This window comes from Manis javanica, chromosome 8, assembly GCF_040802235.1.
Source record: "Manis javanica isolate MJ-LG chromosome 8, MJ_LKY, whole genome shotgun sequence".
NCBI classification, from domain to species: Eukaryota; Metazoa; Chordata; class Mammalia; order Pholidota; family Manidae; genus Manis; species Manis javanica.
In genome coordinates this window covers 103682360-103702841 of record NC_133163.1, presented here as the reverse complement: position 1 = coordinate 103702841, position 20482 = coordinate 103682360, and the positions used below count along the sequence as shown (strand labels likewise).

The 20482-nt window shown below is 38.3% G+C and overlaps 1 protein-coding gene across 1 annotated transcript in view; it reads right to left on the bottom strand.

Moving 5' to 3' along the window:
- The window catches only part of UNC13C (unc-13 homolog C), a 539874-nt gene that overhangs the window by 496823 nt on the left and 22569 nt on the right, over positions 1 to 20482 (bottom strand). Inside the window, exon 2 of the mRNA XM_073211882.1 lies at positions 11045 to 14290. Coding sequence (XP_073067983.1) covers positions 11045 to 14033 — 2989 coding nt within the window. The 5' untranslated portion in view covers positions 14034 to 14290. The remainder of the gene's footprint in view (positions 1 to 11044; positions 14291 to 20482) is intronic.

The following is a 20482-nucleotide window of genomic DNA, read 5'->3' as shown; positions in this document are numbered from 1 at the left end:
GGCTGTACAGTAATTAACAGTGGCTATTTGAACACTGGCTCTGCTTAAACTGATCAGTTAAACAAGTGGCACTTAGCTTAATGGCCCAAGATTCTGTAAACCCATTGGTAAAATGAGGACATTAAAGTCATGATCCAGTCTTAGGTGTGTTCTCTCTGAAGTAGAGACAAAAACATGAGGGTAGGTAATCTCTTTGGGAAGTGGTCCCTGGAAGAAGGAGTGAGGAGCATGGAGACTGAGGCAGGAAAGGTGGAAACACCAATTTAAGGGTTCATTGCTGAGGGTGCTGTAGCAGACAACAGTCCTGGCCTTACTCAGCCAGGACCAGAGGTGAGATTTCCAGAAAGGTGGAAAGCTACACCTTGGTCTCTGGGTGAAGAACCACTGGGCATTCTTTGCTGAGGACTGCTGAGGGGAATAATAAAGGTGCCCCACTGAGGTGGCCAGCTGCCAGAGAAAGATGAGGCTCAGTGGCTGTGGCCTACCACAGCTGCAGCTGACATCGGCAGAAGGCTCAGGAAGGCGACATGGAGCTCCAGAGACATATGCCATGCCTTCCAAGGGTGTGTGGACTTGAGTTATGAAATACATGCAAATACTCACTTCTGTCATACAGTTTGTGTTGAATAAATGTTAGTTATTATTTTGAATATTATGATTCCTTTTTGTCTTCTAAGCTTATTAGTAGCAATAATTAATATCTATGAATTCAATAATTACTAATTAAATAGTAATTGTCATTGGTCACCTACTTGCAAATTGTCTTGTCTGTCCTCTCTTTTATTTATGAATACGATGTCCTTCACAGTATACATTCAGGTAAGTGCTAATAAACATTTTTAATAACAAACTAAATAAGAATATTTGATTATAAGCCACAATGCTTCCTGAAGCAGTAACCTCAAGAAATGATTTTGAATTGACCTGAACCAGACTGCAACCCTCTCAAGGAGAGAATGTATGTCTCAGCAACTTGTGTTTCCTCCCTTCCTGGAGTCCTCACCCCGAGCTCATCCGGCTTCTAGAACTCAGTAAATGTCGATGGACTTACTTTGTTCTCTATGTTTAAACTGCCCCCAGGTAAAGCAGTTAACAAGCCAGAGTTCAGGCAGTTGCATGGTTTTCGTATCTCATAGAAACATCAATAACTGTAGCCATTAATTTTCTGTAGAGAAGCTTGTGCCAAGCTGCCTGTGCTCAGCGTCTTTCCAGGGTTCAAACCACAGAAATAATCACAGAATTGATCACTTCTCAAAATGCATTCCGGATGGTTATTTTAGCTCAGTTAAGAAATAGATAGGAAGGTAATTGTAGCATCTGGCTTCTGGCTCTTATTTCTCAGAAGTAGTTTAAGATTAAAGGAAGAAGTCTTTATGATTTTAGGTAGGTTGGCTCCCTACTGAATATTTACTGGTTTGGCTGTAAGTCTATCTTATTTCTATTTATTCTATTTTTATCACATAGAGATACTATTATTTTCTATCTGCATTTTGCCAGTGAGGAAACTGAGAAATTAAACAACTTGCCTAAGATCGCACAATTTGTAGGCCAACCCCAGAGCCCATGTGCTCAACCATAATGCTCGGCTGCCTCACTGCCGGTCCCTGTAAGAGATGCCCAGGGTATAGCGCGGCCCCTACCTCCCCAGAGCCTACAGCCTCCTGGGGGAGCCCGCAAGCACACAGGCATTCTCAGCACAGTGGGCTCATTGCTTGTTTGGACCTCCTCCTATAATTACTACCAAGATGTTTTTTACAGTTTTGCAGATTTGTATCTATCTCTGGATGCAGAGAGATTGGGGAGGCAGCAGGAGGTAACAGGGCAAAGAGACAAGTAGACTAGTTATGAAGTTCTAACGACAGTCCAGGCAAGAGATGATGGTTGCGAGCAGCAGGGTAGACCCAATAGAGATTGAAAGAATTTGCTCTACTTGAGAGATAGTTAAGTGGTAAAATGCCCAGGTGTGCTGAATGACCGATTCAAGTTCAAAGTCCTGGGCAAGAGCCTCCAATTAGCCAGTTCTAGTCATGTGCCCAAGCCACAGCTGCCAAGGGTGGGGAAAAGGAACTTCCAGCTCCCTTTGGCTTCTCAGCAGGACACAGGGCACTACCTCCCTTCAAGGGCTCACACACTCAGGAATGCCAATAAGAAATGAATTCAGATACTGGGTGGACAAAAGAAGAGGAAAATGTTCGCTATAATATGCAAGGAAGGAGCCAAGGAGGATGACTCTGACCTGAGCAAAAAACGGGGATGGTTGTACCATTTATTGAGATAGGAAATCCGGGAGGAAAAGCAGGATTAGGAGACAGAGGAAGAAAAGAGTTCAATGTCAGTCATCATGAGTCGGAGGCCGGCAGGATATCCTATTTTATGGAAGTCCTACAACTTACTACAGCAGTCCCTTTCAGTGGCAAAATCCCCAAGTGGTCCACAAGACTCAGAAAAACCTGGACTCTGAATATTGTACTAGATTTGTCTCACACCGTTCTCTGCCATGCTTGATAGACTTCAGCCACACCCGGTTTTCTAGAGGTTCCTCATATATATCATGACATTTTCTGCCTTAAGACCCAGGTCTATAACATTTCCTCTGCCTGGAATACTCTTTTTCCTTTCTCTTAGCCTAGTTCAGGATATTTACTCCAGGTGTCAGGTCAAATACCATTTTCACAAAGGGAAGTCTTCTCTGACCTTCAAACTATAATACTGTCTTAAGACTTTGTATTCACTTCTACAGCAGTTATCAGAGCTTGAAATGATATATTTGTATAATTGTTCAGATATAAACTCATCTCATCCACTTAACAAAACCAAGACCAAATAAGATTTGTCAGTATGATACCCGAGATGAACAAAAAGGCAATTGATATTTACTGAAGAATGAGTTTAACTAGTGGATGAATTAATGCTTGAAAGAATAAATGCATATAATGGACTAGGTATGGGGACTAGGTTAGCCCAAACACGCTGATTTAGGGCCATCAGTGGCAATTCAAGCGCAAAGAGTAAGTTAAATCACTCAAGAAAGAATGAAAGGAAAAGAACACTTTGGGTCTCCTATTGAGTATGTCCTAATGTGATCCATGGATCATCATCCTGTATTGGAACAAACTGGAGATGCGATCAAGGAATTTATATATTTAACTAATGTCTCCAAGGTGATTCTCATGCATTCTAAAACCTAAGAACCACTGACTTTAGGAATCAGTAGAGAAATAGCTTTGATACAGCCCCAGATTCTGTAATGCAAACAGGTGTTCTAATGTCCAGAAGAAAGAATCATAAATATGTGCCAGTAGCTAAGAGCATGTTGTCGTGTAAAGAGTAGAGTAGGATTTGGAAGTCCTGGGGCTGATACCTGTTCCCATCAATTTACTAGTTTTACAACCTACGTAACTATTGGTAATTACCTGTGGGAAACAGAGACTTGAGGAGGTTGGTCATAATCTATCTCATTGATGTTTTATGAGGATTACATATACATGACAGTTAACTTTGAAAAATATTAAAATGGCTCTGTGTGTTTAGAAAATGAAAAAGGGAATGTGTGTCAACTTGGGAATTCCCTATTGGTCTCCCTCAGATAGTATAATATCCCACTATGTTAAATTTTAAATAAATTCAGGTTTTGTGTATGTGCATGCTCATGAGAGTGTGCATATCTTTAACTGTAATCACTAAAGAACAGAAACAGAAAATAAAAAACATAGGCTTTCCACAAGACATCAGTAAGCATAAGAAAAAAGCACTAATAAAAGGGGAAACAACCTGCATCTCTAGGAAATAAGGTCACATTCAATCTGTCATTTCTTGCTGCCACTAGTACATGCAGTCAACAATTTCTTTCATCACTAGTTACAAAGAAATGACACCTGGATAACCATTGCCTATAATAATATTACATAAAATGGGCAAATATCTTGAGTGTTGGCTTATGATTTGGGATCATAATATAATAATATTACATAAAATGGGCAAAATAATATTACATGAAATGGTCTGATATCTTGAGTGTTGGCTTATGATTTGGGAGCATAGCTTGTAACTGTAGCTCTGCAGATAAATCGATGCTGCTGGGTAAATAAATACTCTGCCACCTCAGGTCTCCAACTTATAAAGCTGAATAACAATACTTACTTCCAAAATCCTAAACTAGGCTGCCACAGGTAAGCACACAGAATCTAGATGAGAAACACCTAATTCTAAATCCTGGTTCTGCCACTTCTTCACTTTTTTTCCCTCCCCTTAGTTAAGTTACTCTGTCTCTGTTTCTCATCTAAAAAATGGAGATAAAAATACATGCATTTCATAGGGTTATTATGAAGATTATATGAATTAATATAGTATAAAATACTTAGAATAGTGTCAGGCACACAACAAGGACTCAGTAAACATTATCCATTATTAAGCTCCCTACCTTATAGGACCCTTAAGAAAATTAATGTAAATGAGTGTTTCTGTGTGTCAATTACATTAAAAAAAAGATACCCACACACACATCAACTTTCATACTTCAAAATAATAAACACTATCCTTTTAAAGGTAGTAACCATGGTTGAATTGGGGAAGAAGTTAGGGATTAAGTTGAGGGCAATGAAGATAGTTGTAGAAGGAGTAGGGAGAGATACTTTTATCCTAAATAAAATGACATTGCTCAAAGTATCTTTGGGCCCCTTTGGGGTTGCCAACAAAGTCACGTCAACATTGCTTGAATCTGCTGAATGTTAGTCATTTTTGGAATCTGTTGAATGTTGGTCATTTTTGCCCTTGAAGGTTTTCTTTAATTTTTGGAAGTAGCTGAGAACCAGTATGAACCAAGTTTGATGAATGAGTTTGTTGGCAAGATCCCATAAGATACTTTCCTTAGAAGAAGAAGGAAGGTGATGGGGAGGAGACCATTGGTTGAAATAAGCCATTTGCAGAATTCTATTAATGCACTTAGTTTTGCCTGGTCTTGTAGTCTGTGGGGAAAACTTAAGCTAGTACTTTTAGCATGGGGAATAGTTCTATTTGGGGTCAAGTTCCTTCCCAGCAACCTCGGATTCAGTGCCAAGTCATTCCACCTACAAAGTCAGGCTCCACTTGGAACCAATCTCCTTGTATACACCACTATTACCTGTCTCCTCTCAACTGGATTATAATACATGTTCTTTGAGTTCCAGTCTTGTTTCTTAGAAAAATCACTTCCTTGGGCCTTCTGGCCTTTAAGTCTTGCAAGAAATAGAGATGCAACTTGTTTCTACTGCCCAGTCTAGGGGCCCTTGGCCACTTCATTCCTCACAGGTCCCCTTTCTAGATCACAGTCTGTTTCAAAAGCCATGACAATCACCAGAGTACTGAGGAGCAAACAAAACTAAACCAAATGTTTGTTGCTATGCATTGCATTTTAATGGACCATTTTACAAATGGGTTATTTCTCTTATTACCAAGACTGCTATGCTTGCTTGAAGAAAAATCTACTACTACTACGACTAATAATAATAATAAAACAAACCTCAAACTTACAAAAACAGATACAATGTGGGAGGATGGGGATTTATTTGTAAGCAAAATTACACATTGAATGGTTTCTAGAGCAAAATCTCCTGGGACTTTGGAAACAGGTGACTTCTAAAATTTTCAGTTTACACACACCTTTCAAGGAATACATCTATTGCTTTTGTATGCTTTAATGTGTAGATATTACCAAAATATTTTTATAAACATAATAACCTACTGCTCTGGAGAGCTAGGGAATCATTCTTTGTTTTTAAGTTAAAGAAATCATTCACAGTTCCTTGGGTTTGATTCTATTTCTTCCAATTTGAAAAGAAGAGATGAAACAGTGCTATGGGGGACAGGTGAAATATTTGCTACACAGCATTTAGCAGTACTCTTCTAATATGCTCTGATGGTCACCTGCATTGGAAGCCCCTGGAAAGCTCTTTAAAAAAGCAGACCCCATTGCCCCTACTTGCACTTTGCAGGTGAGGCTCAGAGGTGCTGCAAAGTTTGAGAAGCACCTCTCGATAGATTCGTGTCTGCCAGGCCCCAACACTTAGTTGAAATATTTATCTTAAACTTGAAGCCTGGAATTGAATAATTTCAGCTAAGTTTTTGAAGTTGTATAGGTTACATCACCACAGAAGTAACAGCTAGCTTGCTCATACATGTGATTAACTGAACCAAAGTGGGAAAGTCATGCTTTCATTTTAAGTCATGCTTTCTCTATTATGCTATAATATATATAATAAAAAGCATCCTTTTGATTTAAGGAAATAAAACTGAAGTTTATTTGAATTCTGAGAGTTCTCTACTCTATGTGAAACTACATAGCCCAGCAACTTAGGGAGGAGGCTGTTGTTTATTTATCTAGTCAACAAATATTTACTGAGCATTTACTCTATGCCAGATACTGACCCAGGCTCTGGCTTTACAATTGCAATGGAAAGAAATTATCTATCATTGACTTTGCAGTCTAGTCTGAATAGTAGAGATTTATAATAATCAAGTAATCATATACATAAATAATAAGTTTACAAGTATGACAGATGCTATGATTTGACCTGGAGTTCATGAGTTCCTAAGTCTCTTAAGCTGGCATAAATCCACTGACTCAATAATTTCATGCCTAGAAGCTTGTACATGCTATCTCATTTGCTCAAAGATAGATGATAGGTCTGTATTGGTTGTGAGTTTCTAATAAACTGCTCAATGATAGGGCACAGAGTCAGTGAATTATGCAATAATTATATAGCAGAAAACTTTGTGTCATTAAAAAGAATGCAGTAGATAATAAAAAGATATTTCAAATGTATGTCATATGAAAAAAGAGGAACAGAACAATATGAATATGTGACAGCATAATACTATTTATGTTAAATTAAAAAAGAGAGGAGGTATATATGTATTTATACATATAGAGTGCCTGAAACAAATTATCTTTCTCTGAAGAATGGGAGAAGCTATCTATTTCACTTTTCACTTTGGAGTTTTCAGGAATTGGTTTTATAATATTTTTTATTTGTGTGTGTGTTGTTTTATTTACAGATGTACATATAACTAATCAACAACATACAAACTGGTATACATATCCCTGTGTCCCATTGCAGGAACACAAAATCAAAATGCTCAGTGACAGGATCCTAATAATTTTAATCGTATAACACCACCAAGGGAACAGGAAGAGCTACGAGAGCGCCCCAGATGATTCTAACAACTAGCCAGTTTGGGAACCACTGGTCTAACATATTGAAGAATCAGTCTTAGAAAAATGTTTATATTCAATTTCATATCCTTTTTGAAAACCAATATATTCCCACAAAAATCTATGACTATTCAGAAAACAAAATTCACACCATCATAAAAATATTAGTAATTATACTAGTTACAGCTGTCACAGTCACTTTCAGAATCTACAGACATCCTGGGAATGGCATTTCAAAACAAAACAACCAGTTTTGTTCCGCTAGAAAAACTTTCTTTAAACTGACGTTAGACTCTAATTCCAGGTGAAGTGTGCTCTGGCTTAAAACACACCATCCTTCAAGATGCTGTTATACAGTATTTATTGAGCTCTACAAGCCTTGATTTATAAGATGGACCAAGGATTCGAAGTACAAAAATTGAGAGTGAGCTATTTATATCAAAACCTCAGTGCCTTTCTTATTATTACAGTTTCTTCATAAAAATCCTTTAGTTGGAATAAACCTTGTGGTTAATGTTGCCCTCTGTTTTTAATCATGTTTTTCAACCTTCAGACACAATTAAAACAATCTCAGTAATAAGTAAGCATATGGCTTTTCTAAACAGCCATCCATTTAATTCTGGATCCTCCCCTTACTAGGCTGTAAGACACTGAGGAGGTTACATAAGTTTCCAGCATCTGTTTTCTCCCCTCTAAAATGGGATAATAATGGAATCATATTCATAGTGGTGTTAGAAGAAGTAAAAGAATAAAAACCAATAAACTTCCTGGAAAGTACCTGGTATATAGCAGTGCTCAATAATAAGCTTTTATTTCTAACCCTACATCTGAACTCTCAGGAGATAAAGTCATAGGCTTAGCAATTAAAGGCCACAGTTTGGATTCGATTAGACTCTGAGGCTCATGCTTTTTATTTAGTATCCTGTTTCCCTTGACACAGATATTCACCCAGTATATGTAAACTCAGTGCCTCCTCTGCATAGAGCACTAATCTAGGCACCGTGCAAATGCAAGGATGAAAAAGACAAGCCCTTTCACCTCTGGATTAACATGTAGAAGAAAAAATGAGAAATGTCCATAAACTGTCATAATATAATGTGGAAGCCAGTGCCGTAAGAGGCAGGTATATAGGAATTGAGAAGAGACAATAGTTTTCTACTTGATGGGTGATACCGAGATGGAGGTGGAGGATCAGAGAGTCACCGTAACAGTGTGGGGTCGGGCCAGATACACCAAAGGGGCCACTCATCAGGGTCCAGCAACGAGGGAAGCACATGACCTCATGAAATTTCTAGCTACACACACTCTGCAGTTTCTTCCCCACTGGCATGCTGCTCAAAGTGAAGGTTCCCGGAAACACTACCTCCAAATATCCCTGTACCTAAACACTGGAGTCCTTAAAATCCCACTTTATAAGGACCCTGAAGACAAAATAATTCAAATGTGTGAGCTTAATTCCATAGAGGTATGTCAGGGGAACTGCATCCTATAGACTTCATAGCAGGAGCTCCATCTTCCACTTGCAGGTTTCATGATGGAGAAGAGAGAGCACTGCTCCCTAATGGTGCCTGGCAGTCATGGAGAGAAAAGTGCACTGGCATCTGCTCAGAGCTCAGTAAGCAGATGGCCACGGGCACAAAATCCATTATGACCATTGGCACCTCATTAGGTGCTCTGAGCAGCGAAGGGGCCTGAACACTGCCCTTCCTCCTGAGGCATATTGATGGCACAGGAGGGCGACAACTGCCTGGCTGCTGCCAAGGGGAGAAAAGCTGACCTTTAAAATCCAGGCTACTGCAGCCTCCAGGATAGACAGTCTGGGGCCTTTCAAGCAACCAGAGAACATCTTAAAGACATGTGCCTGATTTCCCCCTGGATAGATGATATCTAACAGATTCCACTGAAAACTGGCTCACAGGATAATAAGCCAAGCTTGGTAGAGGGGTCTGAGTCCTCTGTAGCCAGGCCTGGTATATCAGGCATATGGCATAAGATTGTTTTACTTATTTGGGGATTCTTCAGTTGGGGGTGTGTGGGTAACCAAGTGTATTTCTGTTTCCTAAGGATGTACCTCGGAATGACTAAGGTTGTTAGCTGTCAGAAGGGTCATTACCAGTAACAATCTACTTTGTAGAGGTTTGATAATTTGGAGTTTTTTTTAAGTTTATGAAGATGCATTTTTTCTGAAACATAGTCATGTCATGTTTGCAATATTGCTTACCATTTCAGATCCTTTAACTAATTTTCATTAATTCACATTCATCTATTACATCATAACAGACACACAAACCCATACACACACACTGCTTAGTTTTAATATGCCTTTGAGTAGACATTCCTGAACCCACAGCAAATAAAGCACAATGTCAAACTGCTGGTCTATTATCTCAAGAATTATCAACTGAATTTCAGTAATAAGGATATCTTACTATTAAAAATCACTGAAATAATACAGACATTATTCCAATATATATTATTATTGGCATAAAATTTTGACTAATTTTCACTCTCAAATCAGTTTTAAACATAGTTGGGAACTAACCCCCCTTAAAAAAATAAAAACAAAAATGTCACAGCCAATGTAGCTGAGATCTCTTTATGTTGTTCTTTAAATAAATTACATAGGATGTGCTGTTTTATATAGACAGATTTCTAGAGCAGAGAACCCTATTTGTTATTTTAATTATCTTAGAGACTGAAACAATTTAACAATAAAGGTTTCTAATTATTCATTAATTTACCTACGTCAACCAGAAAATGTCCAGTTTGGAGAGTGTCTGGTCACAATTTTGGTCAAGACAAGGAAGCTATAATAAACTACTCACTGCAGAAATGGTCATATTATTTCATAATAGTAAGTAACACTTGATCACATAAATATATATCTTTATAAAATATTATATAAAACAAAAATTTAGTTAAAGATGACAGACAACACATTGACATTCAGTGAAGTTGAGATTATATCAAACTATCTCAGACATAAAGTGATAAGCATGTGAATAAAAAATCATAAGGAATTGGGGTAAGTGCAGATGAAGTTGAGAAATAAGTCAATAAATTATTTTATTTTTATCTAGCTACTTTTCAAAAGTGTTATGATCCAAAAACATTTCCCTAGGAGATCAAGTAAAGTTGTTAGATAAGATACTCTCTTCATTTCCATAATGGGAGACTTCCACTCCACTCTTTAAGAGGGAGCTTCTCAACTTGACCCCATCACTGACTCCCCCTCACAGAGTCACTTGTAGCCACGCAGGCGTGGCTTAGGGTATTGGCTCTATTGCGCTACCTCAGCTGCCTCCATAAGAAGCGAGGAGACTCTGGTCTTCCATGGGTCTGACTAGGGTTGGCTGTGCAGATGCAGCTCTTCCTACTAGCAAGTCCCGAAGTGTAGATATGATGGGAAGAGGAGTGGCAAGTCTGGGAGTCCATTTTTTTCCTATTCTCTATAAGTTTAACTACACCTTTGTCTCCATCCTTGTAAACCTAATAGAACCAGGGAGTAGATTTTAGGCTGCTCTTTGATTTCATTCATCCTTTCTTAGATAACTTATGCCACAAAGTTGGTTAATATGAAATGGGGTTTGCACTTAATCCTAATAGAAATCTTGATCCACAGAATGTGGGGCTTATTTTAGTATGACCTACTTAAAAACACTTTTATTTTAAATCATCAAGCCCAACTCGTTGGGGAAGCTGTCTGGGTAAAATAAAATCCTTCTTGGTATAAACATGCAAATTCCTTCTAAACAAATTCTTTCTCCCAAAAATAAACACAGAATATGCTCTAAAGAAGTACCACCCAATGTTAAAACACAATTAGCTTATTATGTAACATTTAAACATGAGTACCTCCAGCCAAGATCTTCTCTTCCAATTCTGCCATTTGCTTCTTATAGGCTTTTAAAGCTGCTTCTTTGAAAGAGGGACGGATTCTTTTCGGCTTTGTGATTTCCACTGGCTGTTCGGGGATGTTTTGGTTTTCATCTTCTCTTATTTCCAATTCAGCTGGTGTTTCATTTAATGGTTCCAATCCCCCTTCACTAACCACATCATCTGCCTGTCCATCATAACCCTCATCTTGTGGGGTTTCATAAGGTGTTTCATATGAAGGGTGATCATATTCCTGCATTTGTTCATCTGTTTCGGTAACACTAGTCCTGTTTTCTAGCTTAGCAAGGACTTGTTCCATTACTTCAACATAATCTGTTTCATTATCAACCACTGGTTCACTATAGTCTTCTTCATCCTCTGCTTTGTAGTAGTAAGGCTCCGTGTAGACATCAGAGTCAAGAGTGGTACTTGATTCATTTGCAGTTGATTGGGATAATGTCCGAAATCTCCCCATTAAGGAAGAACCACTATCTTCATATCCACTGAGACTCTGTGTGCTTTTGTTCCATACCACTTCCAAGGCTGATTTAGCCCTCTGTAGTGTAGATCCAAATTTTGGGAAGCTGAAAGCCTTATCAGAAAGGTCAATGCTTAATCGACTATGCCAAGATTTGGGCGGGGCATCCTCTGAATCATCACTTTGCGATTCACTTTGACTTCGATACATCATGGACAACTGATTTTGATTTTGGTACATATTATAAGAATTAGCTTCCTGATAAGAATCGTGTTGGCTGACCCACTGGCCTCGTGGTTCATTATCCAATCCAGGGCATGGAGATGAGTTGTCATCTTGGGTTAAATCATAGCTCTCAGAATCATCCTGAAGTTCACTGTGGCACTTTCCCAAGTCTTCTAGATCTTTGTTATAAACATCTGGTTTTTGATCACATAGACTGTTTATGTCATAGTCAAATGCTTCCTGGATGGATGAATCCAAACCTAAATCAGCTGTTTGCTCTGTTTGATTCCATTCCTTCCATGGAGAAAGATACTCCTGTAAAGAGAGCTGAGAATCACTGTAATGACTTTGGTCTCCAGATGCACACACAATATCATTACTCATTCCACTATCCACAGTTTCTGTGTTCTCAATTTTACTCTGTCCTTGGACACCCTGAACAGCTCCATTCAATTGTTTATCCTGAGGACTGTCATACAAGGTGGGTGTGCCCTCCTGCTTTCTCTGCCAAAGTTCCCTGTCTGAAGATGACAGGAGGGAGCTTCCATTAGTTCTAGTGAAAAATTGATTTTCTGAAAAATCTTCTGAGTAAGATTGACACAATTTGGAAAAATCTGATTCAGAACGACTAAGTTTAGGAGTAAAAAAATCACTCTGTGAATGCCAGAGGGGTGTTGGATCTGCATAATGGGTCACAGTTTGTTTTTCCAAGTTAGCTAATTCTGGCAATTGTGAGGGAACTGTATCGTAATCTGATTTAGTTGAAATTCTGCTACTACTAGCAGTTTTATTCTTAGCTCTAGCATTGTATGATTTTGAAGTTGACTTGGAAGTACTTCCCTTTATTGGAAACTCTGACTTGGAAAGCACAGCATAACTGTTTCTATTAAGGTCAGATTCCAGCTCTCTGTCACTGTCATCAGGTGACTGCCAGTTGTTTCTCTTGATTTTAGTTTCTGGAATAGACAGCTTTATATCCATGCTCTCATATGTCTGGGAGGATGGTATCCCTCTCTCTTTTCTTTCTCTGATGTCATGGGTAAGAACATCTGTTGAGATTCCAATGCCTGTTCCTTTGAGTTTATATGATTTTTTTAAGATGGAATCCCTTTGCTGAGGGGTTTCAAAGTACACAAGTATGGGTCGAGGTTTTGCATTTGGGCAGTCCCTTTGGTGTCCTATTCTCTGAGCAAATTCAATTTTAATAGCATTTGGTGCATCTGAAAAACCCATTTTATCTATTAGAATTTGATACACCACACATTCAATATATTCAAATCTTTCTTCAGGCACATTTAAAAATCTCAGACTTGCCTTGCTACCCATATGACCTAGGTGTTTAATATAATCATGGATGTCTCTGGTTTCCCTTCGAGACTGGACAAACCCTGTCCGCAGCTGTTCAATTTCGCTTTGTACAACCTCCACACTGCTGGAGATCTCATCGATGGAATGCTTGAGGGCATTAACATGCCCGCGTAGTTCACAAAGTTCTGTTTCAATCTGACTTATACCCTGAAGTTCTTTAAAGATCATTTCCATGACATCATGCGTTTGGCTAAGGCAGCCAGAGGAACTGAATCCTGGCTCCAAGGCAGTTGTCTTTGGGTTTCGGGCAGTTCTATCCAACGATTTACTTCTTATTCCCCAGGTTTTCTTCACTGTGCTCAACTCTGAATCTGAAGAGACACACTCTTGACTCTTTTTCCATTTTCTCAGTTTGCGCAAAGCTCCTAGTTTTAAGCTATACAGAGTGCGTTCCCCATCAGAGCTGCCCTCAGACGGTGCCAGGCTGCTTGAACTCTTTCTGTTGCGTCTAACAGGCATCGTGTGTGTTGACTGTGCCTGGTTTTCTGTACTACTCCTTAGTTCATTGAGTGATTCTGAATAGGAACTCTCAATTGAAGATAACTCTTGAGACAGATCCTCATTATCACCATCAGTTACATTAGCATTCTTTTGTAGGCCATTGGCAATAGCTGCTCGGTAACTGAGTGTTGGTGAGAGGGAGAATTCTTTATTAGCCTCTTCTTCAATGGGTAAATTACGAGTGGATGAATGCTTTGCAATCTTCTTTACAGTACTTTTCAAGGTACTAGAAAATTTGGGGGTTTTGTTCTGGCCAGCAGTAGGAAGATCTTGATCCTTTTTCTGCGGATGATTCTCTTTTTTTTTGGTTGTATTTCCCAATTTCTTTGTAAACATTCCTTTGCAAAGCTTATGTATGTAAGGTAAAATCAGGCTCTTAAAAAGATTAGCCACCATGGAGAGAAATCAGTGCAAGCTTTTCTGCCCCAAAGAAGTAAACAAGGTATCAGGAGGAAAATCTGTAAATCCCCGGCAAGCATCACCATTCAGATGTTCTGCGAATCACTGAAAATAGCAGGAAGGGCAGCCATGGCTCTGCCACAGTGTCAATGCCCTGTGAAAACCAGAAGCAAAGCTCCATTTATGAAAGACATTCTCTCCTGAAGGAGGGATTTCATGGGTCTCTCTCATTGCCACATAACTTCATGTAGTGTCTAAAAGAAAAGAATGTTAAAATGAATATTAGAATTCAATTCTAGATTTATCCTCTTTCTAACATTTTCCAAAAGTATTTAGGATACAGAGTGTGTGGAAAATTGCAGAGAGGGGAAGGGGAGTACCTGAATTTTAATACACAGTTACTTTTAAAACAACTTTAAAGTAAGTCAGTACCAATAACTATGTTTAAATTTTACTTTTTTCCTAAATCACTTACAGATGGACACAATTGAAATTGTAATAAAAGTTAATAATGGTTATTTAAGAAAGGTTGTATAATTTGAAAAGCCTTATTAACATATTATCATTTCCACTTTATTTTCTTTTATAAAATTGCATTTATTTACACAATATAAGCATTTAAATTTAAATGTATTCCCTAATCCCAGGTATTTGAAATTCATAAAAGTAATATTATCCATGTATATGAAACCTTTTCTTATTCAAATAATCATTTACTTTTCTAGGTATTCAGTTGGGAATTCCTCAAATAATGATTAAAATAATCCAAGTAAGAAATATTTCATATAATGAAGTAAATACCAAGAGAAAATGTATCTTACATAGCCATCAAACTTGTCAATGGAGGGATATCAGGAGTTAAAAAACCAGAATGTCATTATCAAATTAAATATTGTTACAACAATAAAAATACAATGGGAGAATATAATTGAAAATGCAGAATACAGCCAAGTTCTGAGGGGGCATGACTTGGAAGAGCAGAGACAACCTAATCAACTGGTCCAGCCTGTTGGCAAATGGCAAAAACCCATCCCCAGGGTGAGGGTGATGACTGGAGACTGGTACCCAGCCACAAAAGAACCTAACTCCACAAATAAAACGTGCCTATTGAGAATCAAAAATTGTTTGGATATAGATCATCCTATGATTTTTGTGTTTTAGGATGCAAATGACTACTCAAGTAAATAATCTTTATGATGACTAGTTTCTTGAATTACAAGAAGGAGGAGAAAGAGGGGGAGGAAGGAGAAGGGGAGGAGGAAAAAGAAGAAAAGGAGGAGAAAGTTTATATTAATTTTGCTGGTTTGATAGCACTGTGTTTTGTGTGGGAAGTATCCAAATAAAATTTTGTTGAATTAAACTTAGTACTGTATTCTTGAAATATATCACAGAATATTGTTAATGGCTAAAAGACTTTGCTGACATTGGACTACGTATATGGGTAGATAAATACTATGTATTTGGGTAAATGATCTATTTAATTCTCTAAAGAATGTATTGTAAGCTGCATATTGTTTTAGGGGCTGGCTGACTCTCTCAGCTCCCTCCACTTGGAAATCTGCCGTTTTCACATCACTCAGGCTCTGTAGGGACTTGGGAACACATACTCTGGCCAGGCGCCAAGCTTCACAAGCAACAGGGCAATGCAGATGAGAAAGGGAAGCAGAAAGATGGAGAGAAGAAGGCTGACGCTAAAGAACCACCTGTCTTCTGGGTTTCAAAAGCTGTCAGAGTCCAACTCCCCTTGCCTGAAACAATTTGGTGTTCATTCACAATGACAAGCAAGGACCTCTTTTCTACTAATAAAAATGTCAAGAAGTAGACTTCTGAGTTCAATTCAAAACATATTTATTGTACCTATAGGTGATCTCTCTTTGTAAAGGCTTTGGGAAGTTAAGTAGCAGTAGGGTAGAGAAATTATTTTAAAGCTGGTTTTGGTAAAATAAAAAGTTCTACTAATTACTCCATCAAAGATCCTGGGTCTCCCAAACCTAAAAACAATAACATACATTTTGTTTAAATGAAAACAGCAATTATGTCAATATCTCTGATGAATTATGTCTAGATTTCTGACCTGCATTACTAGTCCAGAACTATTGTTCTAGACAATAATTGTTGGAAAAATTCTGAGCAGAATAATTCAACTTCAGTTGAACTCCTGCCTCAAAAAAAAAAAAAAACACAAGTCCAAGGGCATGTGTCCACTGTTGCACATACAGACTCACATGTTCTATATTTCAGCCATATAAAGTGACCTGTTATTCATTAAGGATTCTGTGCTCTTTCACACCTCAGTAACTTTTCTGTTCTCTCTACCTAGAGCATCATTCATGTCCAGCCCTCCCTGTCTGTAACAACTGTGCTAAATTCCAAAATTGTGTGTCCTCTGAAGCCTTCACCAACCACTCAAACTGAACTTTTTCCTTCCTTTGCCATACCTTCCTACCGTCCAGTTAACAAGCAATTAAAATTCTTTTCTACTACAATCTCACTTCTGTCTCTGTTCACTGGACTATGTCCTTTTTAAGGGTAAAAACTGTAACTTGACAAGTTGTAATATCTTTATTATGTCCAACACACACAATAAGCATGCAATAAATGTTTATTAAAGAACTGGCCTAAAAGGTACAAACTTTGTTATGCAAGATGAGTAAACTCTAGAGATGTAATGTAGAGCATTGTACCTATAGTTAAATAATGTTGTATTGTATACTTCATTTTTTTTGCTAAGAGGGTAGTTTTTATATTAGCCATATTACAAAATGATAATAAAGAAGCAAAGGTGGAAGGAAACTTTGGAATGTGATGGATATACTTATGGCATAGTTTGTGGTGACAGCTTCACAGATGCTCACTCATTTACAAACTCATTTAAAAAATATGGCCTACATTTCAGCCACTTACTAAATACCTTTGCCTCGGCTCCCAAAATTAAATTATGTCTAAAACCTATTCATTTTCTTGAATTACTAATCTCAATGTCATCGTAATTATCCACTTACCCAAAACATACACCCAGTAGTTATTCTAGAGTCCACATGACCCACCCCATATCCACACTGGATGTGAATACATCACCTCACCCACTAGCAATGCCTTGGTTCTGAACTCTAAAACCTCTCATCTGGACTATTTCAATTATATCCTATCTGTTCCTTCTAACTGTAACTTGACCGTTCTCTCAAACCCTCCTCTTTAAAATTAATATGTTTTCAAAAGATATAAATCCTCCTACTTAAAACACAGATAATGAGCAGACTCATTATCTGTCATTCCTGCAGGTACATAACTGCAAGTGTTGTTACTCCTGCCCCAGTCACCCTGAGGTAGTAGCAGTCCGCTGATCACCACACTGCTGTCTCACCAATGTGCCTTCCCCCATGCTGTTCCTCTCTCTCCATTCCTTTTGCTTACCCCCCTCCCTCCTCATATCTCTCTCATAAATATCCCCAGAATATCTATATATGTTAGACCCAGCAGGGATCAACATCAGCTTGTTTGACCTCCTCAGAGTTGGTACCCCATCCTCTGTGCTCCCCCAATGGCCCGAACATACCTTTGCTATAGTAACTCTCACAATATAATAGTTATTTATGTGAAATGCTGTATCTCTTTACCTATATCTCAGATATGACTGTAAACTCTTGAAGAGCAGTGGTTATGTTCTATATAACTTTAAATATCCATACTGCTTGATGTTTGTTGGACAAATGAATACATATAAAAACAAAGGAATGAAGGAACAAATAATGAGCCCATAAATTAGCAGATAAACAATAAAGATTCTAAAATGCCTGAACTGGATGGCGTAGGCCTTAAACTATCCAGAGAAAGAGAAGCCATGTGGGCAGAAGGCAAGCATCACAAACATTCAAGTCATATCCAATGATGGAGAAGCATCCACCTTGGAGGAAGATAAGTCTATAGAGAGGTGAATTCAGATGGGCAAAATGGTAACAGGATGTGGAAAATTTTTAAATTTAGGTTGAGAAATTCCATTTCATGAGGGGGCACTAATGGTTACTGTTTTTCAGCATGACCTAGACCCAGATTACCTGAATTGAAATCCCAGCTCTGAGACATATACTGTGTGATATTGAGAAAGTTACCAACTATGAGCCAAGCACAGTATATGTAATTTTCTAAAATTTACCTCATTTCATATCATTCCCACAATAATTGTGTAAATTGATGCTATTGTCTTCCAGATAAGGAAGCTGAGATTTAGAGTTTTTAGAAAATTTGGCTTAGATCATGCAGTTAACAATGCACAGTCTTGACTCTGAGCCCCAGATCTGGATTGAGAGTATAAACTCTGAAACTCATATTAGGGTTGAATGCGGAGTAACATTTTTTTACAGGCATGTTAACAAATTCATTTTGTAAGAAAGCTAATTGATCTGCTTATAAAGGCAGGTGCCCACATAGACTAAAAGAACTAATGAACCGTCAAACAGCAATTTATTGCTAAATCATTACCAGAATTAAGTTAAAGCCTTTTCAGATCAATAAACAATTTTACATTCCTTATTAAATGCAGTAAAGTAAGTGAACTCGGTATTTAGGTGTTAAGTTGCAAGAAAGACAGAAGACAAGGAGTCATGATCTGATACAGCCTGGTGAGGTCAGCTGGCCACGTCCTGCACTTTCTATCTAAGATGATGTTTGTTTTACATTCCTGACTCTGATCTCTTGGATTCCCTCCTTTGGTCGAGGCACCCATGCTTCTCAGAAGTTTCTGACCTTCTGTTACTATTATCTGCTGAATCCGTCCCCCTAGTCAGATGGAGTAACTTCACACTTCGCTGCTCCTTTATTTGCATTGACTTTGTGTTGAACATCCTCGACAGTGTTAGAATGATCATTTATCCTCCACCCGAACAGAGCAAGAAAATGTTTGCTTCTTATTACCATAGCACCTCAGCAGTTAATACCCTACACTAAATGACTGCTAGTTTAAAAGAAATTGTTTCCAAGAACAAATAAAAAAGAAATACATAAACATAGTTCACCCAGTATCTGTTCAACCGTAAATTCTTGGTGATTTAGAGAGTAAGCTGACCGAAAGAAGCTTCCCATCTGTGAGAGGGAAGAGCTGCTGCCGCAGAGGTGGCACAAACCCAACAAAGCTCAGGGGTGACTCACTGGACAAGAAGGTCCCGGGGAAAGCAGTGTTGGCCACCACACAGACCACACACCTTTGTACATCAGGTCCTTAAAGCACAACAAGGGAGAAAACCAGGGCAGCTGGAGATGGAAGGGACGCCAGCCACGCTGGTACCACCGAGGAGCCGCCAACACCGACGGGAGGGAGCAGCAGGGTGGTCGGGACGAGGCAGGTGAAGGGAAAACAAGTTGATAGCTGACACGAAGATCAAGTTTTAAAAAGCATCTTCTAGAATATCTTTCTTGGGTTAATGCAGATTTAAACCTGTTTTGTATACCTCTTTCACGTGAGGGGGAAAAGGTCTGACTGTTTACTGTAACGGTGGCCGCAGGATGACCGTGACAATGAAATGTGCTGAAACACAGCAACATACAATGTGGTCTTGTGAACTATTCGTTTTTTTTCCCTATGTTAAGACAAAAGCAATAGACCAATATGTATTAATTTTTTCAACAGAAATGATCAATCTAAAAAGTGTTCAAGATGTATCCTACACTAATCATTTATTTAAAAAAAATAAATAGGAAGACTCATTTCTCCAAAAATGAAGCCCAGAGGAGTCATGTCCTCTTTATTTTTGATCAGATATTTCATGAATCTCTTTATCCAGCTACAGCCCATCTACATTTTTACTCCCATTGCTGCTACTTTCCTCTAGGAGTACACAATGACATTGGCAATAATGCTTCTATAAGCACTTTGGAAATTACAAAGTATTTTTGTGTGTATTAACTCATGTGATTGTTGCTATAGCTTTGTAAAGGGATTACCTGCCAGTGATAGTTAGGTTTGGTGGGTCTCATACATGCTAAAGTGGCTGCCTAGTTCTCATGACACCAAAACTTGGTTCCTTCACTATAATAATGTACATTCTCAATTTAGATATTTACCTTCACTATAATAATGTACATTCTTAATTTAGGTATTTAATATTGCAATAGCTTACTAGCCTCCTAAACTAATACTCTCCACCATTCTAAACCATCAGATGGACTGATTTCCATCTAATCTTATGTATAATTTTCCTCTTAGTCTCCTGCTACAGACTTGCATATCTTCTACCCTAGGTCACGTCCCACGGAAGTACTAAACTTATTCTTTGTTTCCTTTCTCATTTTTTCACCCTTTCTAGAATGTCCTCTAGCTAATCTGGTCTCAACCATTTAAAGAACAGATCAAGACTAATCTTTTCCACAAAACTTTAACTACTCAGTCATCTCTTTTTCAGTAGTCTGACCCATAATAGTTAATCCTTAATCATACTTATAAACTATTGACC